At 47.0% G+C, this 22317-nt stretch overlaps 1 protein-coding gene across 3 annotated transcripts in view; it reads left to right on the top strand.

The window, feature by feature from the left end:
• Positions 1 to 22317, top strand: part of pard3ba (par-3 family cell polarity regulator beta a) — a 144329-nt gene that overhangs the window by 36487 nt on the left and 85525 nt on the right. For 2 of the 3 annotated variants that reach the window (XM_047576989.1, XM_047576988.1), the window contains exons 4-10: positions 1198 to 1304; positions 7492 to 7571; positions 11133 to 11219; positions 11400 to 11525; positions 12995 to 13533; positions 14919 to 15058; positions 15454 to 15582. In XM_047576989.1, coding sequence (XP_047432945.1) covers positions 1198 to 1304; positions 7492 to 7571; positions 11133 to 11219; positions 11400 to 11525; positions 12995 to 13533; positions 14919 to 15058; positions 15454 to 15582 — 1208 coding nt within the window. Of the gene's footprint in view, positions 1 to 1197; positions 1305 to 6726; positions 7335 to 7491; positions 7572 to 11132; positions 11220 to 11399; positions 11526 to 12994; positions 13534 to 14918; positions 15059 to 15453; positions 15583 to 22317 lie in introns of those variants that run through there. The other variant, XM_047576990.1, reaches the window with a different exon arrangement.

The raw sequence follows: 22317 nt of genomic DNA, 5'->3' as shown, positions 1-22317 counted from the left end.
TACCTAAATACCTTTGAATTCTCTCACGTCGTGAGTCAGTGTTGTGTCTTTTGGCGTTCGCTGTTAGCAGAGGCAGGAGAGATGACGTGTGAAAGACAGATGGAGGGTGACACAGGCTCTGACACCTTGTTCGGCAGAGAACAACCGAGTTCATGATAATTAATAAAAAAAAACAACAACCATGAGACAAATCTGAACATAGCACCTGAACACGACTGAGCAGAGATGATATTTGTGTGTCGGGGAAGGTTGGAATCGTCATTTTTCACCCGTCTACGATCACTAACCACACACACATATTGTGACCTCTTCCAGTTTTTTTTTTCCCCCACTTGCTTTCCCCTCTCTGCTCTCTCTATTCTGACCACGTTGGACCAAGACCCTGTCGCTGACCCTCCAAAGAGAGATTGATTACAGGAAAGGAGAGAATTTTGTTTGCCTTCTCTTTCGCCGTCGAAGGTTTTCACCCGTCTCCTTCTCTGACACACTCTTTTTTTTTCTATTTATCCCACACGCTCTGCCTTTTTCTCTCCCCTGTCTTTATTTTCTCCTCTGTCGGGTTAAATTAGAAAACGCCCCCCTCCCCACCGCCGCGACTTGTTTCACTTCCACAAACACGGGCCTGCTCCTTGCAAAAGGCGGCACAAAGCTCCAAATTAGATTCTTTTGAATCGTTTTACTGTGGGTTCAGTAAGGGCTGTGGCTAAGAGTTTGTGTTAAGGGGGGCGTGGAGGCAACAGCTGGCCATATGTAAGTGTAGACCGTGGGTGGGTGTGGGGTTTGGGGCGTATGATGAGTCACCCTAAAATAAACGTGAGCCCTCGAGAAGGGATTACAGCGCCTCAGCACTCCCACCGTGCAGATTTGATCGTTTATCCCAACTTCATGCCCATTTTTCTTTATAAATCCCGTTAGCTACGTCCAATTTTCCTCCTTATTTTTTAAATTTCGTCTTCAGGTGCCAACAGATCCCCTGATATTTCTTTTTTTTTGTTTGTTTTCTTTCTTTCTTTCATTGTGTTGGAGAGCACGGATCGCCTCAGGGGTCCGTCCAGCCCTCTGAGCTTTCCCTGTGCTCTTTTCGACGGGATGCGGGCCGAATGCTCAGTGTGAGAGCTGCCAAAAGACGAAAAAAAAAGGCGCCCCTGTCTCCGTTCTCCTCTTTACATCCCTCTCCTCTTTCTCTCCCCCGCACAGATACGCCCCTGCTGGTGAGGAGCAGCAGCGACTCCGCTTTGGCCCCGCCCCATGAGAGGACGGCCACGCCTCCGCGTGACGACAGCAGCGATGGGTCGCCCGAACCGGTGAGAGTGACGTCACGTGGCTACCTTTAAATGCACAAATTAAAGTGGTTTCGAACTTGATTGATTGATTGGTTTCGAACCTGGTTGATTTATTGGTTTCGAACTTGATTGATTGCTGACGTGGACACTAAATTGACATTAAATCAGATCAGATCCCGTAAAAGACAGATGTTAACACCCCTTTGACGCATTGGGATCGTCTGTACTTGTAGCTGTTAGCTAACTTAGAAATAAACAATCAAGAAATAACAAATGAAAGTATTTAATGTGAATGCACGAGTGTGGGTCTGCCATTAAATAACACATCAGCATGAGGTTAATTATTGATGCAATCATGGAGGCGTACGAGGAGGCGAGTGTGGTTAAGTATTTCCTCAATCACCTTGAGGATGTCTTTATTTGCTTTTATTACCGGAGGTGCATGCGGAAAGTTTCGAGTCCTGACGGAGTTTTTTTGCAGGTCAAATTAATGTCAGGGTGGAGATCGATAAATAATACCTCAACGTGTGCGCTAAAGTCGTGATGCGCACACGGAAAACTGAAGGTCTGAGGTGAGGTGACTTATTGAAAATTTCTTCACATCACTTCAGTTTGTTTTGAGCTATTATTCTATATAATATATAATATAAAAACAGTCCCCACTATAAGAATTTGCCGTCTCTTATAAATGTGATAAACGGAAGTTGATGACGTAGCGACGTACTCGACGTCCTCGCAGCTGTAGCTCATTTGTGGCTAACGAGGCTCCTCATCAATAATGTGGAACTGGATCAGTTATCATAACGTGGATGCGGAACAAGCTTGACTCACATGCAAGGTTTGCAAAAAAAAAAAAGATAATGGCTAAGGATAGCAACACGACAAATTTATTGCACCACCAGAAGTACAACCATAAGTCGGAGTACGACAAGAGCCAGCGAATGCGTCAGGACAAAGCAGCCGCATCTTCCGGTAAATTACGGTGTCAACACGTCTCTGTTTTGGATGAGCTGTCCCCGAAAATGTGTCTAATTTTAGCTTTTTATGAATGAGGAAAAAATGCTGCGTGCAGACTATAGTTATTACGGTAGCCTAAGTTATTACGGTAGCCGTAATGCTATTCACATTACAGACAAAGCAGTTTAAAGATGTTTAATTATTATTAGTGTTTTTATCTTCCGTTGTAAAAGTCCTCAGATTTAATTTCAGAAATCTGGTAATCTTACAGTAAATTAAAAATAAAGAAAATATACCACGAGAATGTAAAGAAATACAGAAAATTAGCTTATTTAAATTAACCAGCACTGTAAATACGATATTCTCCAGGTGGACTTCTTTATGCAAATGTTCATTGGCTACACCTCCTTCAGTTCAAACTAGTTTTTCAGGAAAAGCAAAACAAAACAAAAAAAAAAAAATAAGAAAGTAAATGAATAACAGAGATGAGCATGTTTCATTTCCAGCTCCATCTCCGTTGTGTGGCGGACAGACAGAGGAGCCCAGTGTGCATTCTGTTCCTCTCGCGGTCCAGCTCTGCTGCCCCGGGCTCTACTTTGTGAGGGTCAGCTTTTCAAGTGCCTCTTTTCCAAACCACCATTAAGAAGGACTTTGTTTGCTGCCTTTTCTCCCTCCTCCTCCTCCTCCTCCTCCTCCGTGGGTGATTGTGTGCAGCAGGACGGAGTTCTGTGCGAGGACACTACTCTGGCATGTTTGTGTGAGTGTGCGAGGGGGGAGCTCGGGTAGAGGAGGAGTCCCGTTGTTTGCCCCCGCTGCGTTCGACTCAGCGGTGACTGAGCAGAACACGGGGATCAACGGGCGACGAGTAAACACAGTGACAGAGCCCATATTTCGTGCCTGAAAAATGCCCGACCGCGTGCGCTTCAAACAGAGCAGACGGGAGGGAGACGACTCGGTGTGGATCGCTTAAAATGTCCCCGCGACTCACTGCAGCCTGACAAATGAATCTCTCAATCTCCAGACCTCCGCAGCCTAATTTAAACCAAAGATTGACAAGATTTGCAAAAAAAAGAAATAAAAAAATGTAATCTGATCAAGACTCTGGATCCAGACTGTGTAATCCTCATACTCCTATAGGTAGAGGAGAACAACATCTCTGCAGTCTGGGAGCGTGCAAGTGAACCGCTCGCGGGCCGTCACACTCCTTGGGCCTGATAGACTCCTTAGATCAATACGCTATCACTTCATCCTCACTCATCCACTGTACCACTCCTCTTGAACCCTTCCACACACAAATAAACACACACACACAAGAGGAGTTCTCCCCCCTTTTTGGCTTTGACTGAAGTATTGAGAGCCAGATAATTCAACCCGTTACAGTGATAAATCTGCGTCCTGCACCTTTAATTGATTTTGCTGCCTTTTATGGTGAAGGCCACGTATTTAATTCACATGTAGTCAATGCACATACCCTTCTTATTCTCCCTCTCTCTTTTTTTTCTTTTTTTTTTTATCAGCAGAGCTAATGAAACTGGCAAAGGGCTGAGTGGTGCTAAACATGGAGTCAGCGCTTTAATTGATCCCAACTCTCGCCATGTTCGCCGCTAATAAACGAGACGTTTTAACTGCGGCGGCTTTGCTCTCTCTCCTCTTTTTCTACTAATATCCGCTTCACGGAGTGACATGGCAACTCGTAGTCGTCATTATGCCACATCCTGTTTCTAAGTTCGTCAAATAACGAACTTAAACGAAACTTCGATAAAAATGACACTTGAACATCCATCAAGTACCTAAAATCAAGGGTTAGGGTTACCGTCCTTGATTAAAATGTGTACGACTTGTATTTTAGTGTTTTAGTTCAGCCCAAGTCCTGCTCACTAACATGGATTAGGGGAAGCTCATGGCCTATGACACATTGTCACATTGTTAATAAACTGTGAAGGGGTTTCTTCACAGTTTATAAACAATGTGACGATTTCTGAGGGGCGGGGCTTAACTGGAGGCAATACATCTCAAACACTGTAGCTTGTAAATGGCAGTTAGCGTATTTTAAGAGATTGTTTTGGCAAGAATGGGCAAAGAAAACGTATATTTTAGAGAATATACTAATACACTCACTCTCCGAGACCGTGAGTGTTATTTTAAAGAGTTGACTCTGTCTGATGGGACTATATTCACCGACCCCTACACTCTAACTCACTGGATGGACGATTTGACCAAAGGAGGTCTGTCTATAGCAAGTGAGGGCTCTCCAACAATAATATATATTACAAGAAGTGGAACCAATGCGAATGGTAACGTAGCAAAGCAAGTTAAGCTTGGACACCCCAGAAACATGTAACTAACATTACATTAGCTAGCAGTTAGCATTAAAATATAACAAGAATCCCCCAAATAATGACTAACTTAGCATAATTTAATTCATAATTTGGTTTAACCCATAATGTTTTCCAGGCTGAAACTGATGATGCATTGATTTTTCAATTTTGGCGGCCAAAAATACAGCAATACTGTGTTCGTCTCAAGCTTCCCTCTGTTTTGCCTCCGGCTAACACCATGAGGTCTCAGTGACGTAGGCCGTGAAGGGGTCTATACTGTAACCAGTCACCAGGGGGAGCTCTACTTACTTTGGTTCCACCGTCCATCTTTATACAGATTTTCACATGTTATCTAAGTGCGTGACAGTCGGCCGAGGTGATGGATATGTGGAGGGTCAGGGAGCTCTGGCAGGTACAACAAAGCCGTGGTCCTGCAGTTGCATGTACACATGCACTCTGTTTCTCCACTACCTGACACGCGGCACGTGACTGCATCACTGTTTTGGATGTACACGGAAGTAAACACGCACCTCATTACTCATCCGTCTGACAGCACACACACACACACACCAACATCTCATCTCTCATTCGTCTGCACGCCGCCCTGTCACTCACACACGCCTCCGACTCCAGACATCAACCAACAACACCAAAAAAGAAAAAAAAAAAAAAAGTGGATGGCAGCGTGCAGCAGCACAAAAACAGAGGAGACAACCTGTTAGTTGTGCTTAGACGAGTTTTCAGAAAGGTTTTTTTTTTTGAGGAGCGTTCATCCCGGGACCGCAAAGCCCGCCACGTCCAAATCACTCAGAGAAGAGAAATGGATTACACAAAATAAAAGCGGTGGTTCGTGAGGAAAACGCTCTCACTTCCGCTAATCGCCGCACCCCGAACTTTGCAAGTTTAGATTTCTGTCACCTTTTTTTTTTTTTTGTTTGTTTTCTTTTATTCCTAATGTATTCTTTCCGGGAGTCGCGGTTTAACTCGAGGCGCCGAGTGGCAGCTGAAAAGAAAGCGCTGAAAGGAGTTTGAGATTAAGTGGCACTTGAAGCGGGGATTGTTCGGGCTCGTAAGCGGAGGTGAAGCGTACGTCCACGGGTGAGCTCAGATGGGAACCGGATCGATATTCCTGCCGCTGCTTTACAAAACGATATTTTCCCTCGGTAACGACTCATGTCGGATATAATCTAAAGATCAGCACGGATGTGGCGAACTCAACGTTACGGAGCTAGCAAAGTTTGCTACAAGGAAACACCATCCAGGACTTTGGTTCTTACCATCTGGCAACAGATTGTTGTTAGTGGAGGCCTTTGGGTCTGATCGGTTAGTGAATTTAGAGGCCAGGTCAACACCTTACGCTCATGTTTTATGAATTGTTCCCAATCAAGGAGTGTCATTGCTATGGGGTGGGGGTGCCTGTTCTGGTCTAGGTGGGTGGTACATGTCCAAGTAACAAAGGGAGTAGAAGTCAAGTCATTATCACCATGACAATAAGTCATAAATAACAATTTTTTTTTCTTTTTTAAATGATACGCCCATTAACAACCTAACCCTAACAATGCTGTAACATGTCATCAAACCAGTCTAAAGGCTTTACATCCTGCTTTGTGTGATGGTGGTCGTGGCGGTCGGGGGAGTGACACTGATGCTCTTCTTCAGCGGGTTAAAAGCAGCGAGCTGATTGGCCGAGCACAGCAGGGACTCTGAGGAAGGAAAGCTGCTTTTTTTTTTTTATTTATTTGCTGTCACTCAGGGATTAGGTTCAAACACGGCATTACGTTGGGATCCCTTAAAAATAAAAACAGGAAGCAGGAAGGTTGTGTGTTCACGTCCACATCATCCATCCATCCATCTACAGCCACATCACACAGAATAAATAGATGCATTGTTCTCGCGGAGCAGCGGGCGCACGAGGGGATTTGATGTTGCTGTGTGGCGCGTGTGCAGCTCAGCTTCACGCTACAGATGTACGACAAGAGCGTGCGCGCTTTGTGTTCACCTGTCAACATTGTGCTCCCGAAGACTGCGCGTTGAGTACCTCGCTCCGCTACGAGCGTGTGTGTGTGTGTGTGGCTTTAGCTAATGGGGTTGCGGGAAGATGCACAGCAACAATGGATCCTCCAGCTCGCCTTCCTGCCCCCGTACACACACACATGCGCGTCCCCCGTCCCCATTGTGGGGGTAATCTCACGCCGCCCAGATAAGTGGGTCACCGTTTGTGTGTGCATTTTCACGCTCGCAGCCCCTGCAGAGACGCTAGGTAACATTTGCGGAAAGTGATTTGGATTCTTGTGAGGGGAATATGTTCATTCGGCGTGTGAGCGAGGGTCCGCTCGGGAGTCGGGGTGTGGTGGCGGCGGTGGAGGAGGGGGTTGCTAAGGAGCGGTAGGCTGGTGGGCGGGAGCTTTTTAGCCATTAGTACTGGGTGACACAATGAAAGTGACAAGGCAGAAGGACCTAATTGCACCCCTTCTTGTCTTTAGCGATTTGGGACAATTCCTACGTCCCGCCCGCCCCCACCCCCCCCCTTTCGACTGCGCTCTCGCAACAGTTTGACGGCTCGTTCCGTTCCTCCTGCCGTTTCATCCCTTTGCCCCGGGGTTGTTTATCTTTGACGATTCAAAAATAGAGCCTTTCCTGAGACGGGGCAGGGATGGAGGGAGGGGGACGCAGAGGTGGATAGATAGAAACACACACAGAGTGAAGGAAGGACGGCGGTGGCGCGTGGTAGGAGCTCAGCGTCCGGCGGTCATCCTCTCTTCAGTGTCTCTGGAAGGTGATTGATGGCGGCGTTAGGTTGTTTTACTAATTGCCGGCGGGGGCCTCTCGGTAGCCGCTGACTGATTGTTGAGCTCGTGCGCGAAGGTAGGGAGCCGTAATTTGCGTCAACTTAAGTGTCAGCTAAGATTTGTTTTTTTTTTTCTTCTTCCCAGGAGCTCAACCATGTTCTGAAAGCGGCTCTGAACCGACACACTGAAGACCACCCCGCCAAGATGAGCCATGTCAACTTCAGGTAAGAGCAGGCGTCTTTGACGGCTCGCGGACGCATCGCCCCGATGTCGGGTGTAATGGAGACCAGGATTAAAACTCCAGCCTTTGTTTGACAGCCTGACACTTGGATTAAACCGCCTTGTGGGCCATGGTGTCAGTCTCCTAGGGTTAGTGTCTCCTAGGGTTAGGGTCGGTAAGGGTTAGGGTTAGTGTCTGCTAGGGTTAGAGTCTCCTAGGGTTAGAGTCTGTTAGGGTTAGGGTTAGAGTATCCTAGGGTTTTAGTCGGCTAGGGTTAGGGTTAGGGTTGTGTGTGCTTGGGACAGTTCCTGTAGAAGGAAAAAGAGAGTATTTTTGAGGTTAAATAGTCCACAATCCATTTCAACACTAGGGAATTTGACATGCTACATTTAGTTCCACGCTTGTGTCTTGAATGAGTGATTTACATCTTTGTTCTTTTCTTCTAATTAATCAAACCGTCTGTGTTGGGCGCGCTCGCTGGGTAAGGAGCAGCTCGGTGGACCTCGCTGTCGGGATGCATATGGCCGACTCTGCTGCTCATTAGCGAAATGAGATGTCATCCTGTGGTTGTGAAACACAAACTTGAAAAAAAAAAGAAGAAGAAAAATCTGAATTTGCCTGTTTTTGTCATTGGTTTGTGCGTCGATTGACTCGTCAGGAGTGTTGGCGTACGTGCAAGTCGGTGCGTACGGACGTCTCACCATGGCAACCTTTACTTTTTCGGGCTCTGACTCGCATCTCCATCTTTCATCTCTCTCCATCTCGCCGCTGTCAGTCACCCGGTTGCCGTGGCAACAGCGAAACCCTCCATCGCAACCCCCTTCACCTGCCTCGTCCAGCGAAACCCGTGACCGGAGTGCAGATTGTTTTTTTTTTTTTGCGCGACAATTCCCTGCGGCCGACCGATTTCCCGATTAGAGGAAGGCGAGAAAAAAAAGGTTCTTTTTTAGAAATAACTCACTGGAGTTGACAGATGGTGATTCTTCAGCGCTTTACTGTACAGCGGTGTCCTGACGGCTCTGGATACAATGGAGGCTCTCACCGATAGTTGGCCGCGGTAACAGATGGTCGGCGGTGGAAGGAGCCGCGGTGAGCGAGCGAGGGCACGTTTTCAGGAGTCCCGGCCTCGGGTTTGTTAGGCACCCGGCCTCCGTTGATGTAGAGGAAGTCAACATAGAGTGGGAGCTCCATCTGTCTCACTCCTCGTTGCTCTTTTCATCCATCCCACTGTCCCTCAGCGTTCCCCCCTCCCCGCCTCCACCCACCCCGCCCCAGTGGAACGACTGTGTTTGTTTGTGTTTGTGTCAGTGGGATGCTAAAATGGGTGAGCGGAGCTATTCTGCATATTAGCAAGCAGCGCTAACAAGCCACGGTTGCCTCTGATGAGCTTGTTTGTGCCTCCGTTTGTTTTTTGCATGAATGTAAATGGGCTGAAGCGTTGTGTGTGTGTGTGCATAGTTTTTTTTGAACCACACACTGCTTGAGTGCATATACATCATTCAGGCCTACCTGTGTTCTTTTTTTGTGTGTGTGCACCCCGTCCTGGTCTGATTGCCTTAGCATCACCGCAAGTAAACGCAAACACTTGGTGCACATGTGTAACTGAGGTGTAAGCGTGTTCTCTAATAGATGTAAATGGGATGCATGTGTGTATCTGTGAATTTTCAATTTAGAGGATTGTGACTGATGGTGTTTGTGAGCACGCAAGAGATGTAGCAATAAGAATGCAAATGAGATGCGTGTTTGTGTGCATGCGTTTGTGTGTACAGTATGTGTGTGACCCATGCAGAGGTTAACGAGAGCGGGGCGACAGTGACGGAGGAGTGCGCTCTAATGATCCCTGCTAGTCCTTGGGCTTGTGCGCTTTTGTTCCCGGACTTGTTTTGTTGCTGTCGTGTTTTTTTTTTTTTTTTTTTTTTTTTAACACAGACAAGTCATCACTCCTTTGTGGAAAAGCTATGTTAGAAACCTTCGGAGAGAGAGAAATACCTGCATGTCCGTGGCCTTCAGTGTCTTTTTAGTACCATTTGTCAGTACGTGTGGTGCAGAAATGCTAGTGACAGCCACTAGTCATGCAAGACGCCGGGGCGGCTTTTAAAACTCCAACACCCCGTTTTGAACTGAAGAAGCTACTTGGATCAAACATATTCAAGAAACCCTGCAACTACAGTTGTTTTTTGTATAAGCCATGACCTGGATGACTGCCCTCTTGCCACTCCTTGCTGGACCACCTTGCATTCCAACCTTTCTTGCAGCTACCTTACAGCACATTTACCATTTTACTCTTTTGTCCACTCCCTGTGCTTCTGCGCTAGGCTACCGAGCAGCGAAGGAAACTGCTCCTTCCTGCCCACATCTTCCAGAAGATTATTTTCACCTTGTCATTCAACAGACCCTGAGGGTGGCTTCTCTTGTTGAAGGCTGTACTATACCCTGGACTCACAGCGGTGGAATAATAAAGTAACGAATCACTGACCATGTTCTGCTGCAGGCCGAAAGCTCACACTAAGAAAAAAAAAAAAAAAACACTTTGCAACTAAACAAGCCCTTAGCTGTTTGTTTGCAAGCATTGGACTTCTCGTTCATGGGTTGAATGCTCACTAAAGTGCTAGCTAAAGTATGTGTTTTCTAAGTTAGGTGAATGGTTTAAACAATGTGAAGTAGGAAATGTGTGCAATTTCTTTCTTTGGCAGCATGGGCAGCATTGCAGGAAGTAATTGAAAAAGAATGAGCACCTCCATTGAGCTTTTAGGTGAAGAGCTGCAGCCGAACGGGGAACGCTAATCAACCCTGAAACATTTATCAATATGCAGTTACAGTTACAGTTTATAGTGACATTATTAGTGGCAATCTGGGTCCTGTTGACACTAGCTCGTAGATAAAAGAAGCTACGGATCTATACACTCTTAAATTGCCTGCCCTGACACAAATGCTGAAAACAGTCAATGTTTCAGTCATTTTACCTCTTCTGATATTTCATAAAAGCTTGTTGTTGATACTGCCGGTCCGTAAATACATTCGCACTAATAAACCTACAGGCAGGAATACATGTGTCCTGTGATCTTCTTCTTCTATCAGGCCCTCATCATGCGGGTCCCCTCTCTTAGCTAGCCGATATCAAAAGCAGCCCCCGTCCTGTTCATCTCCAGTGGCATTGTCCTTGTTTATCTGCTTCTAAAAGCCACAGTTCAGGGGCTCTGCAGAGATTATTAGAGAAGCTCATTCTGTTTCATCTCTATCTGCTCCTCTATCTCCCTCTCTCTTTTATCTCCTGCTCTCCTCTTTTGTCCACCGGCTAGATTGGGTAGTTGAGAAGCAGGTAGATAAGAGGTGAAGTAGCCACCTGCGTCCCCGGTTGCACACACACACACACACATATCATTGTGATGTTTGGCAGGGCTGCCTGTAAGCTAATACGTGTCCCTGTCTGTGCAGCCGGGAGGTAAATTCAAATGGATTTTGAAGAGCTTGCACAGAGAACTCAGTACATCTGGTTTTTTAGTTTTTTTTTTTTTTTTAGAATTGTCTGCACCATATCCTGATTTATTGTATATTTTGTTAACAGTGCTCTGACGAGGACAATCGAGATCTCAGGCGATGGCGGTCCTCTTGGTATCCATGTGGTGCCCTACTGCTCCTCTCTCAGTGGACGGTAAGAACACACACACAAAGCAAATCTCCCTCCCCGCACTGCATCCACTCGTAATCAGTCAGACATGCATAAGGGAAGGCAGATGGCAATGTTGACTCATAAAAATGCAGAAGAGTTCAAGTGTTGGCATCCAATCATATACGTGCATTCATATCGACTCTACGCCGTGTGTGTTGCAAGATCCCTGGGCCTCCACATTAAAGCCATCGAGGAAAACAGTCGGTCCAAGAGAGAGAACATCTTCCGGGAGGACGAGAGTATCGTCAAAATCAACGACACGCCGCTCCAGGACAAGACCTTCGCTCAGTGAGTAGACTGGTGGGATGAGCTGGAGAGGGGTGTTTGAATCCGAAAGGAATTACTTGTGTGCTGACTGAAAGATAACGTTTTGTGCCTCCATTTATCCCTTTACTAAAATATATTAATGTGTATTGAAAGAAATTTAAATTTGTGGGTGAAAATTGAAAAACATATATAAAAAATGTCCAATCAACTAAAGATTTTGCCCCCCCCCCACCCATGCAGTACCTCGGCGGACCCCCATAGGGTCGCGGCCTTGTTGAAGACCCATGTCTTACATGAATAACAGAGTGGGTCTTTCAGAGGAAGAGAACTGGATTGTGTTGAAAGGCAAAATAGTCAATTCTGTGTTTGACCGTTACGTCTCTACGTAGATGACGTTCTATTCTATTTTATTTTTTGGACTGTTTCTTGTTTTAGTCACTTTTTTGACAAATTTTTGGCACCAAAACTACTTGGTTACATTTAGGAAAAGATCATGGTTGGAATTGAAGGCTTGTCCAATCTTTTGCAAGATTCTCTGCCATTTTTTATAATTTTATTTTTGGCTAACAAAGTGTCGAATCCTTCCCCGACTAGGCGTTATCGCATGCAACCATTCACATAACTGAAGAAGGGTTCATAGCGCCGCAAACTTGTTTCGGTTGCCTTATAATTGAACTACGAGCTGAAATATAAATACATAAATACATGATTGTATGTGATTACACCCTCCAAATTCAGATTCAAAAATAGTCAGGTTATAATGACAAGACCTGAAATTAGTCTTTGTGTTGTGGTTGTAACTGGGAACCGAAGCAAAAGCCAAAAAAAAAAAAATCACATTGTCTTGTGTGTGTTTTGTGCTTGTGTGCATACTCCCACTCTCCCTGTCACCACTGTAGCATTGTACAGATACCCCACCTGTCACTCTGTTTGCTTCGTCTATCAGCCAGACAAATCTCCCTACCACACTCACCGGAGTGCATTTTCTGTCCCTCTCTTCTAATTTCTTCCTCTTTTCAGCTCAAACACGACTCCTGTGCCTGTTCTTTCTTCCCCCTCCGTCCTCTCGTTCTCTGCCCCTCTGAGGTGGAGCTGAATAGGTCCATTTAACTGCAACTCCCACTGTGTTGTCATTCCGTGTGAACGTTGCGCTGATAGTAGTCTATTAAAGCTGCACTAGGAGCCTGCTGCAAGGTCTCCCCATCTGATAGGGACCACAGTGTCCCATACCAGCTGGAGGAGGCTCTCTGTTCTCGATCCAAACAGAAACGCAGCTCCATTAACGGCACACAAGCCTCATTCCCCCTCTCCGTTCTTTGCTTTCCAATCGCCTGTGTCCTCCTTTTGTGTTCTGCTCGAGTTTCATTGTCTCCTTTGTTGGTTTATGGTTTGTTTAAGCAGCTCAGCTGTTTGTTCCCCGCCAGGTGTCTTTTCCTGTCGCACATATGAACGGCAAAGATGTAAATATTGCGAATTGTGTCCTCTCCTAGATCGCAGGAAGTGTTCCGCCAGGCCATGACCTCCTCCTCGTCCTCTTTGGTGCAACTCGAGATCCTCCCTTCTGCCAACAAGATGCGCTACGAGAAGAGCCTGATAGGTCAGCTTTTCTCCAGCGACACCAAAGACATCATCGCGAAAGCGAAGAGTCCGCTGTTGGTGCGCGCCAAAGCCGATTCCCAGCCGGAACCCAAAATGGATCCCAAGCCGAACGCCAAGTCAGAGGTTAAGCGAGCCAGGACCCCGGAGAGCCGAGCCAGGACCCCGGAGAGCCGGGCCAGGACACCAGAGGTGCGAGCCAGGACCCCGGAGGCGCGAGCCAGGACCCCGGAGCCAGTTGTGGAGCTGCAGTCTGGGCCTAGCTCTTTGGAAAGAGATTCACCCATACCTCCACCTAGGACGACCAGCTCCTCCCCGTCACCAAGGCCCCGGAGCCAGAGCCCGCTGGCTAGAAAAAGTCCTGTCGCACTCAACCTAGCTAACCTCACCAACAAGAAGGGCGGCAAGAGGATAAAAATCGACCTGAAGAAGGGTAAGTATCTGCTGCATTGATCAGGACGTAAACTCTTACCAAGGTGCCAGACTTTCTTGATGTTTTTATTTAGAGTACGAATCTCTGATCAGAAACATTTTCAAAGAAGCGTCGTCCGAATACACGCCGCCATTGTGAAGATTCCTTTCTTTTCTTCTCGATTCCCGAGTGCCCGACTCTCACGCCTGTAGACTTGAATCAGCCCAGCCACCTTATCCCCTCAATGCCGGAGTGGTGATGTGCTGATAGCATGGAAATAGGTTCTCGGGACTGTGAATAGGCTCTGTTCTGTGGCATTAAAGAGACAGCTGTAATTGGGCTACACACACACACATACGTAGGTTTGTCAAGAAAAGCAAGACGCCCACATGAAAGGATGACAAAAAATTGGACTCCACACTCACCAGCTCAAAATCCTTTCTTTTTTTTGTGTGTGTGTGTGTGTGTTTTCCCAGCACCTTTTCATCCCTCCCATTTTCCTTTCCCTCCATCCTTCTTTTGTTTGATTTTTGTCTCCCTCTATCCCTTTCACCTGACGCGAGATCAGAGCGGAGGATATTATGGGGGGCTTCTAACACCCTCTCCCTCGGCAACAGGCTCTTTCTCCGCGTGATTGACAGGCGGCGAGGTTTAGGTGCGCTAATGTAGGGCAGGCGGAGGCTTAGCTCGGAGACCAGATAGCATCGCTCGCCGCCTTTAGTATGCTACGGCAGCTTTGCCCTCCCCGCGCACACACTCACGAGAGCAACACACGGAGCGTGGCACATTTCACTCATGGCTTGGGGCTTGTGAGGCCGTGAAAGAGGGAGAGGGTGGAGGCTCTGGGGGCTGATGGCGTGTGTGTGTGTGTGTGTGTGTGTGGCCCCAGAAACACACACGTATGTGAATACACACACACAAAGTAAAGCTCACGAGGAAAAAATCTTTGTGGAAATCGCTTCGGGTCCTCGGGGAGGAGAGCTGCAGGAGGGAATAATATCTCTCTCTTTTTCCTCCACCTCCACCTTCCATCTTCTCCCTCTGCCTCCCTTCATCAGCCACCGTTCGGCCTGCTCACACGTGAAATTAAAGGCAGAGTCTGTCTAATCCGGCTAGCAGAGGAGCCTGCTCCCCCGGCGGCTCAGAGGCTGAGCCAGGCTACTAACCCCCAGAGGAAAGCGGCCTCTTAAACAGTAGTTAATGTGGAGGATGATGCTAAAGCCGGCCGCAGCCTGGGTTTCAGCGGGACACGGGAGGAAGCGAGGACCGTACGGGGAGACGAGGGGAATAAATTCAATCAGAACCAAATTAAAAAGTCATAAAATTCGTAATTAAGTCTCGTTTCATGGGGTCGGAGAGGTCTCTGACGTGCGGCCGTGACGCCGGCTGCTTTGCTCCCCCAACAGGCACCGAGGGCCTGGGCTTCACCGTGGTGACCAGGGACTCCTCCGTCCACGGGCCGGGCCCGATCCTGGTGAAGAACATCCTGCCGCGCGGCGCCGCCGTCAAAGACGGTCGCCTGCAGCCCGGCGACCGAATCCTGGAGGTAAGGGGAGCAAACAAACAGCAGGGACATCACAGTTATTAGGAGCAGGAGAGTTGAGCTCTACGGCCCTCCTGCTGGCTAAACACAATCACTGCACTTTTTCAAGAAATTATCCACATGCAGTCACACTTTCAAGCTTTTTTTTTTTTTTTTTAATGATTAAAACTCCCTGAAAATAATAATAAAAGGCAAAACAAAAAACACAACATACTTCCTGGACTGGAACTACTTTCTACCCACGACAGGAAAGTAGTGCTGGGTGCAAACTTTCATTAGAGGACCACAGGAGCATCTGATCCTCTCCCGGTTCAGTTCGATACGTGTTAGTGGAGGAATGCCAGTGGATAATCCACTAATCTACTCCTGCTTCTGTGTGTGTGTGTGTGTGTTTGCAGGTGAACGGTGTGGACATGACCGGCCGGAGCCAGGAGGAGCTCGTGGCCATGCTGCGCAGCACCAGGCAGGGCGAGAGCGTGTGCGTGGTGGTGGCGCGGCAGGAGGACATCTTCCTGCCTCGAGAGCTGGTGAGAAAGCGGAGAAAGCGGCTTTTCCTCTCCCCTCTCCCCGTCCCTCGTCACTCTTTTCCCTCCGCATTGTGTCCCCTGTTTTTCTTTTCTTTTCTTCCTCCCCCGAGGGAGCAACCCCCCTTTATGTCGATGCCCTTTTCGCACCACGCTCAAACCCACCCAGAGCACGCTCCGGCCTTCCTGTCCCCCTCCGCTCTGTTGACACAGCGATGCCCGAGGAAGTCACGCCGCACACGCAGGAAACACGCGTGCGGGCGCTGGTCGGGTGTTAACTGACCGTTTACCTGCAGCGGCCGGCGGGGGTCAGAGGTCCTGGGGGGGTGGGGGGGGTGACTGCGCTCACACGGGGGACATTCGATCAATAAACACACTTTTAAACACGCACACATCTCTCCTCTCTGTCCTCTGCGGTTATTCTGACTATTCCCTTTCCACCACATCAAAGCTGCGCGAGGGGAAACGCACGGGGCCTTTGTAGTGACTGATGCATATTCACACCTAGAGTGGCTGCACACACACGAGCCACTAAACACACAGTCCTTGATAAAATTAAAAAAAAAACTTCAACAGGAATGCACGCACGCACACACACACACACACGCGCGCGCAAACATCACATCTTTAAACAGCTAAGTTACTGCTTCCCAAAATAGTTTGCCCTCATTAATGGCCCGGCAGTCTTGGCATAACAAGTGCACTTTGAAGAGCCTCTACAGTCTTCATCTAACACTTGCTTGTGTTTGTGCGTTAGAAAGAGCCGGGAGAGTGTGTGCCTTCGCTCCTGTCTGTTGAAGTCGTCGGTGGCCCCGCGAGATCCGGCCCTTATCTCCGGCTCAGTCCTCCACCTCAAAGGCGGGTTTGATGTCCCCCAAGCGCGCGGTCACGTTTCGAATACTTACAGATGCACGCGCGGCCGCTCCCGAGTTTAAATGTGCAAATACATAAATAACAACAAATGATTAAAAAAAAAAAAAAGTAGCCAAATGAGCACAGTACTGAAACACCGTTCCCAAACTTCCCAAAAATCTCTCCTTTCCTTCACTCGAATGTTTTAATTGCTCATTTTCCTGCTGCAGCTCGCTGTCGAGTAGCTGCTCGCTTCCACTTCGCTTCATCTTATCTGCCTCGTCCGTCTGTTGCCGTTATTAAGTCGGCAACGTCTTCCGAAAACAGTCGTGAGCGAGTGCCCCGTGAAAAATCAGCTCGTCATTGCCGCGGCTGTGTGTTCAATAATAACCGCTGAGATTAATTGGCCGGAGCGCAGTCGTAAGTCTTCCTTGACCAACTTCACTGTCGCCGCTACACGTTATTAATCTGCGGCCGCGGCTTATTGCATCCATCACGATCTCGTTTGCCCTTCTGTGGGAACATTTAATCAGCTGGAATCTATACTGTGCGTCCGCCTTTCATCTGCTGAAGGTGTGTTTACGTTCAGCTCCGTTTTGGCTTCTAAATACTCAAATTCAGGGATTTATATACAGTGCATTGAACAACTGCGATTTTGGTTTTAGTTATATCACATCCTGTTCCTATGGTGTCAAATAACTAAATAAGATCAAACGTATCCACAAATTAACACTTTAACATGCATCAACATTATATTAACTACCAAAAATGACAGAAAGCATCCTTGAAAAAAATATTTGACATGTATTATAGTGTTTTAGTTTGGCCCAAGTCCCATCTGCTAACAACTATACTGCAGCCAGACACCAGGGGGAGCTGTACTTGCTTTGGCTTCAATTTTGAGGAGCTGTTCCGCTGTCCATATTCATACTGTGGCCTACTTGAATCAAGAGAAGAAATACAGTTTTCCCTTTTTGATTCATGAATACTGACTACTGCCACCTGCTGGTAAGGAGTGCCGTAGCTACAAATTTTAGTTACCCTAATCGGCGATTGTATTCTTTGTGCTGCGTTGAAGTGCAACTTTTCGCCGAGCACTTCTCATGGAAAATGAGAAGTAGAAACTTATATCACTGCTACACTCAAGTGTAACTCAGTTTTTATCAGCTTGGAAAGCCATTTGGAAATTATGTAACTATAATAATCTCGGGAGCTCACTTTATTTATCAGAACTGCAGGGAAATCTAAGCATTTAGCCTCTGACTACTTATGTAAATATGTCTGCATTTTATTATACAGTCAGTATAGATGTGGTTGCATAATACGCCCGATATACTCCCTCACGGCTGTGGTGTTTCCTCTTTATCGCCACAGTTAATTCTGCCGACGTACAGTCAAGTTGATCATTTAGAAGACAGAATGCTTCAAATCCATTTCTTGCAATAAAATGTTGCTAATGAATGTACAGCTGTGCTCTGCGGAGCCCCATTAGTCTCCGAGTTATTAGTCAGAAAGCGGAGGAGAGAAGAAATTAAATCTCCGGCCTGATAGATGAAAAGTTATGCGGTTGTTAAAAGTCGGTAGCGATTTAATCGCAGATATCTCACACGGAAGTAGACTCTTCGGGGACTAGGAATGTTTGCACAAACTCTTAACGGCCGTCTGTTAAATATTAATTGGACTGTTTTAGATTGGTTCTTCACATTTATTCTATAGCTGTCTTATCTCTTCTAGTTTTCCTTTTTGATTCATTAATATTGTCTACTGCCACCTGCTGGTAAGGAGGGTTATTCCTAGCTGCAAAACATAGTTATGCTAGTTGACAATTGCAATCTTTGTGTTACGTTCAAGTGCAACCTTTTTTTGTATTTAACCAAGCAAGTCTCATTGAGATCATAATCTTTTTCAAGGGTGACCTGGTCAATAAATAATAAGAAATAATAAGCAGCAGTAGACATATTGACACAAAGTTCATTTACAGAGAGAGAATAAAATAGGCCCTAGGACAGAGCCCTGTGGCACTCCTTTAGCGATTTCTAGAGATTTCTAAAGATGATGTAGTATTGGCCACCTGAGCACACTGAGTCCTGTTGGACAGGTTATCCGCAAGCCAGGCAGATCCCTGGTTAGAAATGCCAACTGTTTTTAACATTGTTGGCGAGGCACTTGTATCGGCAGAACTTTTTGAGATGCGCAAGGAGGTGAGAGATCAGCCGCAGCCCTGAAGCTGCTCAGGGTTTACGTTTCGCCAAAACCCTTCAGCACAGCAGGCAACTTGAACCCAGGTCGTGTGGCTTAAAGGCTGGTTTTCCCATCCTCTCCTCCAGCCTGCATATTGTCCTATTTGTACAAGTAAAGTAGTCTTTTAGAGGAACTAGCTGAGCTCCTGATTAGTTTCAATGCTGATGTCAGATGAGCACTTTGTGGTTCCGGGATAGCGCTCGGCTCCACCGCTCCGAGGCGCGCCAATCCCTTTGAGTAAAGAGTGTGACAATAAAGCCCGTGAATTAGCCTTATTATTAGGACACAAAAAGACAGCAGTTCTCTGCCCCATCTCCTGTGCTGGCGCGCACCCTCTAACTAATTAAAAAAAAGTGATAACTTCTAATCAGAGCTTTTTATCCCTGTCAGCATTTCTGCATCCGCGGCGCTCTCATTATTTCGCCGGCCCTCGTTTTTGTTCCTCAGCGGAGATTAGAGAGTTGTTTTTTTTTTTTTTTTTTGAGAGTGTGATATATGTGTGGTTTTTGGGAGTGAAAGCGTGTGCGGGACAATTAGTTGGCCACGGACAGGATGGAGGGGTCACTGTGCACATGGCTGACCCGGCCGTTGCCCGCCGCGGCCTTCTCCAGCTCACAGGAAAAGGAAGAAAACAACTTGCTGCTGTCTCTTTCATCAGCTCCCTGACTCTTCTGTCTTCCTTCTTTCGCTTCAGCGCCCCCCTCCCCGCGCGCCTCCCCCCCTCGCGCAGTTATCCCTCGATCAGTCATTTTATTTCCCATTCTCTTCATTGCGAGGTAAAGGTGTAAAGCTGCGGAGAGGCAGACATTAAGGCGATTAATTGGCAGCTCCGTCGTCGCCGTCGAGCGCGGCGAGATCTCATCTTAATTGAATGTCGCTCTCACCGCTAATCCCAAAGCTTTGAAACCCCCCATTTAGAAAACCCTCAGCGACAAAAGGCTGTGTGTGTAATCGCGGTGTATCCCACCCCCCACCCCTCACTCCTCGCCACCCACCCCGGGGTAGGAAAAAGCTCCTTTTTGTCTCCTCATTTGGGTGTTGAAGAGGGTGGTCTCTCTCCCGGCTAAAAGCTCGTTAAAGAGCCATTGCTGAGGGCTAACAGCGAAGAGAGGAGGGGGGGTCGCAGATCGGAGCCAAGGGGTCTCAGCCGCCCCGAGGACCCAATCTGCCCCCGAGGAAAGGGCATTAGTGGGGATTCGGGAGAGTGCGAGTGCGCGCGTCTGCTCTCGGACCACCGCTGAGATTCAGCCGGTTGTGTAAACACGTGTGAATCTGCAGCGAGGTTACAACAAATAAACTGCGACTTCTCGTTGGAGTAGCTTCCCGAGCCCGCCGGGCCCCCCGGATTTGGCCGCCTTCACCTTGTGTGTGTGTGTGTGCGTGTGTGATCGCGGAGGTATTTAAAACCTCCCACCTGAGTCGTCTCAAGTGTCTCCGGAGCAGGAAGTAGCAGATTGTCTTTGGAAAGCCTCTGGTGTTGAGTAACAACACTAAGAGATGCCTCGCTGATAAAAAGAAGCCAGAAGTGAACATTTTACTGAGGCAGAAAATAGATTCTGGCTCGTTTTGGAACTGAACATGGAACTGAATCAAGCTTTTTCTTTTTGTTTGTGAAAAAAAAAATCCAGAAAAAATATTTTATTTGCACATTTACTTGGATGCTTGACCCCCGGAGGTGCAGAGTTTAGCACTAGACAGCTGTTTTCACATTCATTTTCTCACCTAAAAATCTCCAAGAACAGACTTTTCAGAAGAAAGTGGAAGACGCCTCCGTTGCTGCAGGGAGGATATTTAAGCCAGGGGAAGTTTTGTGGAGGGATAAGAAAGCATCTTGGGGAGTAAAAGTATCTGAATTCAAGTTCTGAATGAGGCATTTTTTTTTCTTTCCTCCTTTCGGTGTGGTGTTTAAGGGTGTGCAGCTCCTCACCCAACAGCTCATTGTAGCTGCAACATTTCAAACTGATCCACTGAACAAAAAAAGGACAAAAAATCTTGTATTCCCTGCTACTTCTGCTGCTTATTCATTATATCTCAGCTTATGTTTTGCAATTTGGATGGTTTTAATGTGAAAGTGCAGCAGTAGGAAAAATAAGGTTAGCATTAGCATTCAGATACCGTTTATAGAGCAGTAATACAATCCACTTCAGTTCATAATAATACAAATTTATATATACTTTAGTGCAGAGGTCTTCAATGTTTTTCAGGCCAAGGACCCCCAAACTGATGGAGACATTAAGTAGGGACTCCCTACCTACTATATGTGTTCTATATTAAACCAAGCCTAGTGCTACTTATGAATATACATCACTATTATCATTTTGAATTCAATATTAAGCTAGCTAGCTAATTCACACGTTCAAATTGCAAACATGTACAACAGCCATAAATATACATACCTTTAGCTAAATGTAGTAGGGACAGTGAATCACCAAAACATTTTGGCCTCAGTAGTTGGCTAATGGGAGCTAGCTGCACTGTTAGCGTCTCTTCTGCTAATATTGCAGGGTGCAATGGGATTTCTTCTTTTGACCGAATAGGCTCTCGGCCAATTGCGGAAAATATGCGGCCTCGTGATTGGATCAGCAGCGATAGGGACGGGGCCTGCTGTGTATTGGAGGCTTGATTGACAGGTCGAGTGTGGCGCTCTTTGTAAAACAATGCGCTGTTGAGACAGCTGACTGAAAAATAGCCTCGATTTATCCCTTCACTAAAATATGTTGGATTCAATTTTGAAAAAATGTTTAATCAACAAAAGATTTTTGCGACCCCCTTGCATGACCGCCGCGGACCCCCTTAGGGTCGCGGACCCCCTGTTGAAGACCTATGATTTAGTGCTTTTATCAATTCGATACTATTTAAATTTTTTGTGAGATTCCAAGAATTTTCGAGTTTCCTTTTTAACATACTCCCAAATGATGCCACCCCGTGTCTCATCTGTGCCATTTAAAAAATTTTTTTTTTTAATTCCAGGGAGACTAAACTCAGTGCATTAGATCAGTGTGTCAGGATTTTCCTCCCTCTGATGCAAGCGACCTTCTGCACTCAGCTCCTTTTACGTCGACCGGGCTGAGAGCTCCAATCGACACTTGGGAGGCGTGCGTCCCTCCCTCCCGGCCCGGAGCCTTTCGACGGGCTGTTGTTTTAATTAAGCGGCCCAGACCGAGCAGCACCGAGTAGCGCTGACTTGGGGGGGAGGCGGAATCTCGAGGCTGGGTGGCGGGTGGTGATCACAGCGAGCCGAGGAGCGAGCCTCTGTGATTTTTAAAAAAAAAAAAAATGACTCCGGAGGACGTGTGTGACTCCCACATCCTTTAAAATTGTGTCATGACGATAGAAAGAGAGGGGTAGGGAATGAGAACGTGCATTCCTGATTCAGTGGAGGTGCCTGATGTAAGGCTGCCGCAATCCCAGCGCGGGTATTCAGATCTTTAAAGCTGTGACAGCGGCTATAACGTACAATGCACATTCCTGCAAAATAAATAAATAAATGCCGTCTTTGCAGCATTTCCAACGCTGTTTTCCTAACTGGAAATGAAAGAAGATGAGCATATGCACGCACGCAGACGCGCTCTTAACCTTTCATCCCTCCTCTTGGAGAAAAATAAGGCCGGGTGGCGCGGCGCCTCCTCTCTGCAGGCCTTCTTT

Source organism: Mugil cephalus, chromosome 23 (assembly GCF_022458985.1).
Source record: "Mugil cephalus isolate CIBA_MC_2020 chromosome 23, CIBA_Mcephalus_1.1, whole genome shotgun sequence".
Lineage (NCBI taxonomy): Eukaryota > Metazoa > Chordata > Actinopteri > Mugiliformes > Mugilidae > Mugil > Mugil cephalus.
The sequence above is the reverse complement of the archived record's forward strand: the minus strand, read 5'-3'. Positions and strand labels throughout refer to the sequence as shown.